The sequence below is a fragment of the Onychomys torridus genome, chromosome 19 (assembly GCF_903995425.1).
Source record: "Onychomys torridus chromosome 19, mOncTor1.1, whole genome shotgun sequence".
NCBI lineage: Eukaryota > Metazoa > Chordata > Mammalia > Rodentia > Cricetidae > Onychomys > Onychomys torridus.
In genome coordinates this window covers 39,445,201-39,457,422 of record NC_050461.1, presented here as the reverse complement: position 1 = coordinate 39,457,422, position 12,222 = coordinate 39,445,201, and the positions used below count along the sequence as shown (strand labels likewise).

At 38.5% G+C, this 12,222-nt stretch overlaps 1 protein-coding gene across 1 annotated transcript; it reads left to right on the top strand.

Annotated features, from left to right (window-relative positions):
* Nucleotides 1-361: 361 nt before the first annotated feature.
* Nmbr (neuromedin B receptor) lies at nucleotides 362-11,563 on the top strand. Its single transcript, XM_036169088.1, has 3 exons — nucleotides 362-1,033; nucleotides 6,924-7,272; nucleotides 10,364-11,563. Exons 1-3 carry the CDS (start codon nucleotides 612-614, stop codon nucleotides 10,763-10,765), a joined length of 1,173 nt encoding a protein of 390 aa, XP_036024981.1. The 5' UTR covers nucleotides 362-611; the 3' UTR covers nucleotides 10,766-11,563.
* The last annotated feature ends 659 nt before the right edge of the window (nucleotides 11,564-12,222 follow it).

Here is a 12,222-nt window from a genome sequence, read left to right as displayed (position 1 = left end):
AATTTTCAGTCCTCAGAGGCTCCCAAACTTCCTGCGTGGGCTCCTCCTGCTCGGAGGCAGTTGAGGATGCATGTATATGGGGACGCAGGATGAAAAAATAAAAAGGACTCAGCTCCTCTTCAGTTCCACACAGCAGTACAACAGGAAAGGCAGAGAGAAGAGCAAAGCTGTGGGGTGAACACAAAAGGCCCCTCGCTAGTGCCAGCATTTCAGCTGCCGCTGGCTGGACAGCTCCTGGATGACTTCCGTTCCTGGGGTGGACCAGGGGGACAGGTAGGGTTCTTGGTCCCACAGGGACTGACCTCTATTCTCCCGCTTGCTAATAGCGGGAACTAAGTCTTAAAGACGGGGTAAAGCCTCAACGGCTTTGCTTTTTTTGTTTGTTTGATTTAAATCGCAAACCTGCAGTAGTGAAGGGAACCTCTCCCCGGGCGAAGCTCCCAAGCGCGCCGCGCAGACTTGTCTGCGGGACCAGCGCGGTTGTTCAGTCCCAGGAGCCACAAACTTGCCAGGATTAGAGACACATCAACTAAATCCTCGTTGTGCTCATTGCACTTTTCGAGACGTTCGAGTGCGTGAAAACTCCTGCGGGTTCTCTGGGAAAAGAGATCATGCCCCCCAGCTCTCTTTCCAACCTCTCCTTGCCCTCGGAGGCGAACGAGAGCGAGGTGGTTCCTGAGGTGTGGGAAAAAGATTTCCTCCCCGGCTCGGATGGGATCACTGCAGAGTTGGTGATCCGCTGTGTGATCCCATCCCTCTACCTAATCATCATTACGGTGGGCTTGCTGGGCAACATCATGCTTGTGAAGATATTCCTCACCAACAGCGCCATGAGGAGCGTCCCCAACATCTTCATCTCTAACCTGGCGGCTGGGGACCTGCTGCTGCTGCTGACCTGCGTTCCAGTGGACGCCTCCCGCTACTTTTTTGATGAGTGGGTGTTCGGCAAGCTGGGCTGCAAACTCATCCCCGCCATCCAGCTCACCTCGGTGGGGGTTTCTGTATTCACGCTCACCGCCCTCAGCGCAGACAGGTAAGAGTATACAGGTAGCAAAGGGGTAGACTGAAAAAGTGATAGACAGGGGGCAAGGATGATTGGGAATTGGGGATGCATTAGCCAAGGAAAGGATGTTGGGATAGATAGGTTGGGGATTGAGATGGAGAAAGGAAAGTATATGTGTATAATGGGAGCCTCGTAACTCGAGCTGAAGCATAATGAGAATAGACGTTTAAAAACATATAAAAAACTATTTAAACGACACTTAACATTGCACGAATTCTAAACTTGCACACTCTGGTGCCTGCATTTCCCCACACACTTTGGAAATCTTACTATATGCACTTCACAAAATATCTACAGCATAAACAAATTAAAGTTCAATTTTTTTTTTTTTCCTGTGTTTGTCTGAACTTGAGCAGGCTCTTTCCTGATTCAGTAGGGTGGCATTCTGGTATATTAGAACACCAAGTCTAATTTCAGGAAGCTGTGTAGTTTAGACTGTGTACCATTTACAATGTGAAGTAGATACTATTCGTCTAAGTGAATACAATTAGAACTATATGTGTTCCTCAAAAATAGGCTCTCACATCTTCTTGTTTGAAACTCTTAAGTTCTTCTAGTTCTTGTTGAAATCAAGTAATCCTCCCTCCCCCCCCATAATGCTAATTTTTAATGTCTTAAAACAATACTGTGGGCACAACCTTCATTATCAAATCTGCTTTCACATACTCTAGCAGTGTGAAGTATCCATTATTTGACTTGGCAGATCAATTGGTTCAACTTTTTCATTTTTCCATGTGTAGATTCTGAAGCTCAGAGAATGTAAGCCCTCCTGTGACTGCTGGGTAGAAAATCCAGGCTTCCTGAATGGAGGCTAGGACTGTGATCCCAGACTGTCTGCATCATGCTTTCAGGTCTCTTATGCAGGAGGAAATGTCTGGGTTGTTGCCTGGGGGAGGGGCAATGTTTCTAATTAGGCATCATTATTGGACCTGTGCTCTCATTCTCTTGGGAATGAAGGACTGACTGAAGTTATTTAGCTAAACAGTTTAACTTGGATATAAAAATGGTATTTGGCCTCCTTATTAATTTTTTGTATTGAATTATTAATGAGTCTGGATCTGAATTTCCAGGAGCTCATTCTACTGTCTTATACTAATTTGGAGTCGAAGAGTTAATATTTATTGGGAGTAAGACAAAATTCAGTGGAGAGTTTTTGATGCTGTTGTTAAATAGATACTTAGTTTATACAACACACTATTTTAAATCACCCATGGAAAAGTGATTAAAATTTTAAAGAACTTGTGAACTTTGTTTCGTCTTCTTGGCACCAGTTCTACTATCTTTCAAAGTGTTTTATTTGAACTTCAAATCTAAAAGGTGACATTTGATCTTGACTGCTCTTCTTCAAGCAAACTATTCTAATCAGACTGCTAAAGAAATAAGTTTAATTAGAATCAGACACAATGAGTAGCCATTACAATAGGTGACACCAAGCATTCATTTTTAAAGCAGGGCATTAATAGCAAGACTCAGAACTTGAGTTTATTTCACACCAGTTTTTCCAATCTATTGTCATGGAAACAAGTAAGTTTGCCCTGACCAGAGGCACAAGACTGAAGAGCCTCCAGGATTTAGGACCTTTTAGGGGCATCATATTCATACCATAGCAATTATGGAGTGAGCATGATATATAAAGACAAAGACTGGTGTATCACCTCTCTTGGACCATTGAGTACCCTGGCTGTTTTCAATTTGGTCCAATTAACAAAGATTAAATAAAAATGTCAATAACATAACAGGGATAAAAAGGGAGGAAAACAAGTGTAGGGAAAATGAAAGTTGAAAAATATAGGATGACCCATACTTTCACAAAAGGTAATTATTTTTTTCTGAGAGCTTCTGAGTTGTCATCTCAAAAGAAAAGTTGCCTTTTATAGTAAGAACCCAGCTGTGATTTCTGCAGAACCATTATCACAGAATGAACTGTTATTTCTGCACCTAATTCATTACATCTGTATTAAATAAAGTGTGTAATATTATATTTGACTGAAGTATATGATGTCTTTTACTCAACTGCTTTCAATCACTGCTAGATTGCTTCCATTTTCCTTCTCATTAGAAGTAGCATCACTGACTTAAAATGCACTGTTATTCTTGAGTATTAATACTGTTTCCACAATTCAGTTAGAGCTATGTGATTATTTGTCTATTTGAGACACACTTGGTGAGATGGGAATGTGCTGGGCTGGATTTTGTGGCAGCTGGATCCTCATTGAAGCCCTTATAAACATGTATTTTACCTAGAGAAGGCTGACAATATAACACAAAACTTATGCCCCTAAGGTTGTGTTTACCTAATAGGAAAAACAAGACTAACACCTGCAGAGAAGGCATCTGATTCTCCTCCAGACTTCTGTTGATCCCAGAAATCCCCTGCTGCTGAGCACCCAGGGCTCCAGTAAGCTTGCAGGAAGCCTGAGGCAATGATACCCACTGCCAATTGTTTCTAATCATGACTTTGGTGCAGACTTGAAAAAACATTAGTAGAGTAAAGGCAGAGTCTCTCAATTCACAACCTAGAGACTTACTCTGTCATTCAATCTTTGGAAAAACTCAATTCGTCCTTCTTGCCCCACCCCCAGTACTTCAGGTGATTCTGAAGTTTGGTGCACATTGAACATCACCAGATGATCTCCATTGTACACCACCATGCCTATTTCCACCCACTATTTAACAGCTTCACTCACCACAATTGATTTTAATTCATGATATCCTTAATACTCAGGCCAATAACCATTTACTGAGAACACACTGTGTGCTCTGGACATTCCACCGTGTACTAGTGAAGCAACAATGAGCAATTAGCTTTGCTTCTGTTAATCTGTGGTTCACACCTGGACTCCTGGTTGGCATCCTTCCTGCCCCATAAAGCTTGATAAGAAAAAAGATGCTAGTTTAACCAGTCATGCTTAAAGAAAGAGATTTTGGAGATGTTCTGATGATTTTTGCAAGAAGTAAAAATGATCTAAGTTTCCATTTATTTTACAGTATGATTAAATTCAATTTTATATTTTCACCATATTTATATTACATACAGATATCATAAATGAGATTCAAGTTGATGAATAAATCTATTCATTGATGCTTAATATATGGACGATGACTATACTTCTCTATGTCTGTCTTTTGATTGGTTATTTCTTAATTCAGTTTTCAATCAGGAATATCTCTCTGAGACTATTTGTAAGGGAAAATGTAACATTTTACACATATTTGCTATGCTACTGAGTTTAATTAAATAGGTTTTATGCTGAGGGACATATTTCTCATGTTTATGTAAATATTTGAAGAAGGCATGATAAAGCAGGCCCAATATAATATGCATTAGATGACTTTACTTATTGCTTTATACTCTTCCAAAGATATATTTGCAGCATTAATATTCTCTCAGATCTGGGTCTATGGCTCAATGGTAAAGTGTTTGCCTTGCAAGCTTGATGCCCTGGCCTTATTTCCTAGTACTCCTTCCTCCCCCACAAAACAAACAAACAAACAAACACTCACTTGTAGTTGTAAACTATGTTACAGTACTGACAGCTTTGGTAACCTGTAGTTTTTCTAGTATAATTCTTTGTGTATCACATTTGCACTGTTGTCTTTTCATTCAGTTGTGTATTATTTAGAGCCCCCCCCCCCCCACATACAGCCCTCTTTTCTTGCAGAAGGTGACAAGAATCGTCCCTGTTGAAAAGATCTTCTTCATTTTTGGCATACTCTCCAGCTAGGTCTATTTTCTTAAATGAATTTGACTTATTGCTAGTAATCTTAACACAATAAAAACGTTCATTCATTTTCTAACCCTTTAAGTTTCTCTGTCTTCTTTTTAGGGGCATAGTGCCTATTATAATCTGAAGGTTTGTTATCCCCCTAAAATTCATAAATTGAAAAAATTTCCCACAAAACAATAGTAACAGGTAGTGGAAACTTCATGAGGTGATCAGGTCTTTTGACTAGGGTCATTGTGGAAACAAGTCCAGAAGGGCCCAGTAGAAGACACTGCTTATAAGCAAAGTGATAGTGAAAGCATTAACTGGACCACTCTATGAACAGAAAGAAAAATGTTTGGAGGAACAAACTTCCAGGCTGCCTGGGAGAATAGAGGCTAGTAGCTGGTTAGAAGAGCAAATGGGTTTTATATGATAGTCATCAGGATGGGGGTCTTGGAGCTGAGCAGGCTGTTCAGACCAATCAGAAACTAGATGTCCTTGCCCAGGGAGTTGAGGTGGTAGACTACTGGGGTGGATAAGGAAGGTAGTGGCTTTCCTGGTAACAGAAATCAGCCTTAAGAGACTACTGAGAAATGCTAAGTTTAGGCCTCTGTTCACCCAATAAAGTTCTTCTGTTTACACAGTCAGAGTCCTTCTCTTTAGGACACCATCATTAGCACTGATGTTTTGGGAGCCTGCTTTCGACCTAACACATGCCATCCAGGAAGGGGATTCTCACTGGACACTGAATCTGTCAAAGTCTTCATCCTGGTCTTCCTCCTCTTCAGGACTGCAAAATAACTTTCTGGGGTTTATAAATCACTCAGTCTAGGTTATTCTAATTTAGTATTTCAAATTACATAAGACTAGGTCTTTGCAAGAGTATGTACTAGGTGGTGTGGAGGGGAATATCTTCCTTTTATTTTTTAAAAAATATCAAGGATATTTAGAATGTCCTTTGTGTTTCTTGATTACCTAAAAGAAGGTTCATTATGGATCTTTATTATCTGTCTTATCCATCCTCAAAAAATTACAATCAGCAGCTTTATTTATTTATTTTTGGTAATTTGTTCTTGTCAGCTATCTGATAACCATGATAAGTCAATAAATATGTAAATGTTGGAAGGGAGATGTTTTTATTTTTACTTCAGAGTGAAAATAAAAAGAGCTTAAGTGACTTTTCTAAATACTATAGACAATGATGTAGTCTGACTGAAATCACCTTTTACTATATTTTGTTATTTATCTCTTGGACATATTATAACTTCAGATCCTTTAAAGACAAACACAGCTTGCTGATATACAATTCGGTTGTTTGCATCATCACTACTTCATTTAAAGTTTGGAGTTGGCCCTGAAAAGTTAAGGATGAAGACACTGCATCTCAGAATGTGAGTCCTTTACTACCTGTCAGTCCTACACAATGCCACTAAATATTCAAGAGGTGAGAGGACAGGCTTCTGTCTGGTCTAACAAAATAAAATAGATCTGTAAACCGGAGGACTCTTCAATTTGCAGTTCTTCCAATTGGATTGTGGAGGAAAAAAAATCTCACTCTGGACTAGTGTCTAGGGTTTATTGTTTAGGAAACTATTCAGGAAAAATGTTGAGAGTCCCAAACTCTGAAGTTTGAGACTAGAATCGAGGTACAATTTAACTGCATTTCTTTGCAGACCTTTAACAACTCAGTTATTTTCCTTTGATAGCAAGTATAATGATAGATTGGAAATGAAAGAATTTAAATAAAAAAATCTAATAGCTGATCAAATTCAATGAAAAATTATACATATACTATACCTTGATTAAAGATAAAAATTACTGTAAAAGAGCCAATCACCACTGCTTAGGAGATTCTACTTTAAAATATTTTCCTCTTTCTATTTGTGCTCTGTGCCAATAAGCCCTGGAATGAATTGGGGACACTGAGACGCCAGGGAATTTGTGTCTTCCATACATTAGGAAACAGCCAGGGAAGAAGAAAATGTTGGTATCTCTACTGCCAGCGAGATTTATTTCCCTCTTCCCTCCCTCCTTCCTTCTCTCTCTCTCTCCTTCCTTTCTGCCTTTCTTTTCTTTCATTTATCTCCCATCCCCTTCTTCCTCCTTCCTTCCCTTCTTCCTTCCTAGAGAGTAACTTGAGCCTCTTGTCCTAGGTACAGAGCTATCGTGAATCCCATGGACATGCAGACTTCTGGCGTGGTGCTGTGGACCAGTGTGAAGGCTGTGGGCATCTGGGTAGTCTCCGTGTTGTTGGCTGTCCCTGAAGCTGTGTTTTCGGAAATAGCACAAATTGGTAGCTTGGAAAACAACAGTTTCACAGCATGCATACCCTACCCGCAAACGGATGAGTTACATCCAAAGATTCACTCCATACTCATTTTTCTTGTCTATTTCCTCATACCTCTTGTTATTATCAGCATTTATTATTACCACATTGCAAAGACTTTAATTAAAAGTGCACACAATCTTCCGGGAGAATACAATGAACATACCAGAAAGCAGGTAAGCTGGGGCAGGGTGTGTGTGTGTGTGTGTGTGTGTGTGTGTGTGTGTGTGTGTGTGTGTGTGTTATTTTATGGGCTGTTAATCCCAAGACATACAAAGACAGCCTTTGAGCTTTCATTTGCCTTAACTGAAAGGATTCCTGGGGAATTTCTTTTATGTGTTTGTGTCACATATAAATGGGATCCACTTCGATCCCATTTATCAGGCATCTGAGACTCTGACAGGAACGGGAATATTATCTTTGTGTCTGTACAAAAGGTTCAGAGAGAGCACCAGGTCCAAAAGAGTAAGTAGAGAGTGACAGTGGATACACTAAGTTGGCCTCTGGCTTCCACACACAAGTGCATATGCATGCACATATATAGATGCACACACATTTACACATGAATGGATAACAAATAAAAATCGATGTTTATTTGTTTTTTTTAAATATTTTTATATGAATATACTTTCACAAAGATGAAGATCATCAATCTGAAAATTCCACATTTCAAGTGTAAATTGACTATTATCTTTTTCTGGTATCCCTGTAAGGGTAACTGGAAATGCAAAGAAGGATGTCTCTGTAGAGAGAGTAGGGCAGTGCCTAGGGCTGGGCGTGAGTGGGTAGCAGATCGGGAGGCTCTAGGAACTTCAGAGATGCAGAGGCAATGAATGTGATGCCCAAAGGGGCTGGTGGTTGGGACTGTTGGCCTATTGCAACTGTACAACCTTCCCCAAAGATAGCACACATTAGTTGAAAATTGGTAACAGAGAGGAGAGAGGTGGCTCAGCAGTTAGAGAACACTGACTGATGTTCTAGGTTCAATTCCAAGGCCAGGGTTAAAAAAGAAAAACAAACACACAAACAAATAAACAAACAAACCAAATGAAAATTGGTAACATGTAGATTAGTTACAATTTTTTGTTAAAAAGCATGCAATAAAAAATTCAATTAAAGTTATTCTTGTGAAAGTGAAAGAATTGTGTTTTCAGTTGTGTCTTTCTGTAGTACTAGAGAAAAAAATCATCCAATGGGCTACAACTTCTATAATAAATATTACAGGGAGGCAATGGATGCTTGTTGCCAATGTGAAGGCAAACAAACTTAAATCTGAGATTACTAGAGTTAGTGGCGGGTGTAGATGGAGTGAGAGAATGGAGCTTTGAACCACAAGTTAGCAGCAGGAGCTGGCAGAGTTTTCCATGGTGCAGAGTAGTCTTCATTAATTAATGGCTATCAGCATGAAGAGTTGACATTCATTTTAGAGATTCAGATAGTGAACCAATGTCTCAGACAAATGAATCATTTGTTGTCTAAGTATCTGGAATCGGGGAAGCAAAACATCTATGCCACAGGCTTGTTGTACCCTTTACATAACTACACACTTGACTCGGAGTTTTGTAATCCAACTTGAATCATAACTGGATGTTTGAGTTTTGGTTATTTCCCTTAAGTTGAGTTTTTCAATACCCACAGCTTATTTTTTTTTTAGTGATCTCAGTTCTGCAGTACTTTCTTTAAATTTCCAATTGGAGATTTATATGCCCCGATTGCGTAACCAATCCTTGACATTTTCCAAGACGTCATCTCAAAGCCCAACTTGCTTGGACTTGAATCCCCAGCTTCAGACTGCCATGATAGCTTTCCCCCCATGCTCTGTCATCCAGGGAGGACACAATGAGCACTCTACATTCCATAGTCATACTTTCTAACATGGTTGGGTTGTCTTACTTAGGGCACTAAGATGTATCACTAGTACCACTGCATTCTATTTCTCCATGTCACCTGTCCTTGGGCTGTCAGACTTTCCAGTTCTTTCTTAAGTACTCTAGCTGCTGACCAATGTCTCTATCTTAGAAAAATGTGAAGATTGCTCTTAGCATCTTCTGATAAACTGTGTCACTACTCACACTGTTGTACTTAAGCGTTTAGGAAAATTGGGAAATAAGATCTAAATTTTGTACTCTAGATTTTTACCAAAGAATTCTGAAGTTAAAATGGTAAATGTCTGACTTTGAGTTCTATCTATTACAGACCTGAAGATTGTCTTATAAAACAGTAAGCATAGCATGAATTCTATGAAAAAAACCCTAAGATATAATCGGGTTTAATAATTTTACTAGGGTTGATAGTTACATCAGAAGTTTAAAAATTATTCTCTCGCTCTCTCTCTCTTATCTCCATCTATTCTTCTACATATCTATCATTTATCCATCATCTATTTATTTATATTCATGTGCATACATGGGCATGCCATAGTGAGTCTGTTACAATTGGAGGAAAACTTCCTGGAGTTATTGCTCTTCTACTGTAGGACTCCTGAGTATTGAACTCAGTTCACTAGGCTTAAGAGCATATGACTTTAGCCACTGAGCTATCTCTCCAATCCCAGAAAATTTTCATTATTATGTGGGCCAGGGGCCTAAATCTCAATGTTTGTTTTTTCATTTTTTATTATTTACTTGTGTGTGTGTGTGTGTGTGTGTGTGTGTGTGTGTGAGAGAGAGAGAGAGAGAGAGAGAGAGAGAGACAGAGAGACAGAGAGACAGAGAGACAGAGAGAGACAGAGACAGAGAGAGACAGAGACAGAGAGAGACAGAGAGAGAATCAAAGAGAGAAGAAATAGTGAGAACTATTAAAAATAGTCAAGTCCTGTTTCAATAGGTCATTTTTCTCCTTGTTTAAAATACCCTGATATTTGGAAAATACGTCCACTTGTGTGTATTCTATGTTTAATTAATTTAGTTTATTTATTATGAGCAAAATAATTTACATTTTACTAACATGGCCCTGATGTAAGTAAAAGGAAAGCATTTTAAGGCATTCATTAATGCTACTGCTTTGACATGAAGATTGTCATGTGTAATTTATCATCTGACCTTGTATAAATCCTAAATATCTTTAAAAGAAAATAATGTGGTGAACAAGATAGTCTTGGTCAAGCTGTTAGAGCTATCACTTTGATGAGGTCAAGCAACAGTTTGTGTGTTTGGGAGTCACCACATGCCCTGATAAGCTTCCTTGCTTCTGGGAGGTGAGTTTGGGCCGCGGCTCTGGCTCTCACTGTTTCCCATTGACCCATGGGTGTCTCTGTTGCTTTTACAGATGGAGACGCGCAAACGCCTGGCCAAGATTGTGCTCGTCTTCGTGGCCTGCTTCGTCTTCTGCTGGTTTCCCAACCACGTGCTCTACTTGTACAGGTCTTTCAACTACAAGGAGATCGACCCTTCTCTGGGTCACATGATTGTCACCTTAGTGGCCCGGGTTCTGAGTTTCAGCAATTCCTGTGTCAATCCCTTTGCCCTTTACCTGCTCAGCGAAAGCTTCCGGAAGCGCTTCAACAGCCAGCTCTGCTGCAGGGCGAAGTCCTATGCAGAGAGGTCAACCAGCTACCTTCTCAGCTCCTCAGCCGTGAGAATGACTTCTCTGAAGAGCAACACAAAGAACGTGGTGACGAGTTCTGTCCTGCTAAATGGACATAGCACGAAGCAGGAAATAGCACTGTGATTGGAGGCCACTCAGCTCACTCTTAAAAACATTCCTTACAAACTTTGCTATTATTATTGAGCAAAAGCAGAACTAAATAATTTCCGCATTCATACTGTTCTCTAGCTAATTCGTCAAGGGACTTCATGACTGAGTCAAATACAAGACAAATATTTTTCTCCGAACAGAATTTTACATTACACCATGGACATCTATATTAAACACACGTAACTCACATATATCTTCTGCTAACAATGATTTACAAATTCCCTCAGGATTTAAGGCATTGCAACAAGCAATTGTGCCATATTTACTTCAAATTCTTTTTATTCTAAATCATGGAAAACATTTCCATAATGAGTGAGTAATTCGGTAATTCAAACACCTATTATTTGAAATATAAATTACATCATTCTGATGAGTAGATTTTGTTTATAGCTAGTATATATATATATAATGTATTAATTTGAAAAAAGTCCAAAGTGGAGCTTAATCATAGTTCATTAATATTGATGGTTCTTTATATAATTATAATTTATAGAAATGTTTGTAAGTTCTAGATATAGTATTGGAAAGTATGATAACACTTTATTATGAATTGTAAGTTAATATGTGAATGTGTATATGTAAAACAGGCTCCAAATTCCAATACTATGACTCAGATGTTTGCATGACCGTTTTTTGTAAACACTTAAATTCTTGACAATTTGGCTGCTTCTGTGTAGGTCATAAGATTTGTATAATTCTGGTGAGTTCTCATTTGCTCTTGCATCTGCCAACTGACATGTATATGGGATCTCAGACACTTTTCTCTGCATGATATCACAGTTTTCTCTGAATAAACATCTTGATATTTTCAGCAAAATATAAGCATTGTCTTTATTAAATCCCAAAAGCTACTCCTTTCTTTAGCCCATATCTAATATCTAATTCTTGAGTTCTTCATACCAAGTTGAATTCTAAAACATATTAAGGTGACTTTGCTGGCACATTAAGCTTCCCTTTAAATATTCTTAACCCACACTACTGAAGATATGAAACAATCATTTGGACACAGCAATTGAAAAATAAATGAAAGCAAATTATCTATAGCATATAATAATAGGAATGATAATGAGCACTTATCAAGTGTTTGGTATTTTCTAGCTTATTATCAGAGCTTTATATTAATTTTAATTAATTAATTAAAAAAATTAAGCTTAATTTTAATTATGTATATGTAATTTTAATTTTTTCTTATGTATAAACTCTTAATGAATGAAAGAAGGATCCAATTTTCTAGGTTATAAAGATGCTCAAATTGTGAAGCATCTTTATTTAAAAGATAACACAATTTCACAAATCCAATGAGAACCTCAGTACATTGCCAGAAATTTGGTTTTTAGCCTTCATTAACTTCATGGAAAGATCACATGTGAAGTAGGTCTTGGTTTCTTTATTTTATAGCTTGGAAAATTGATGCTCAACTCTGTTTAGTG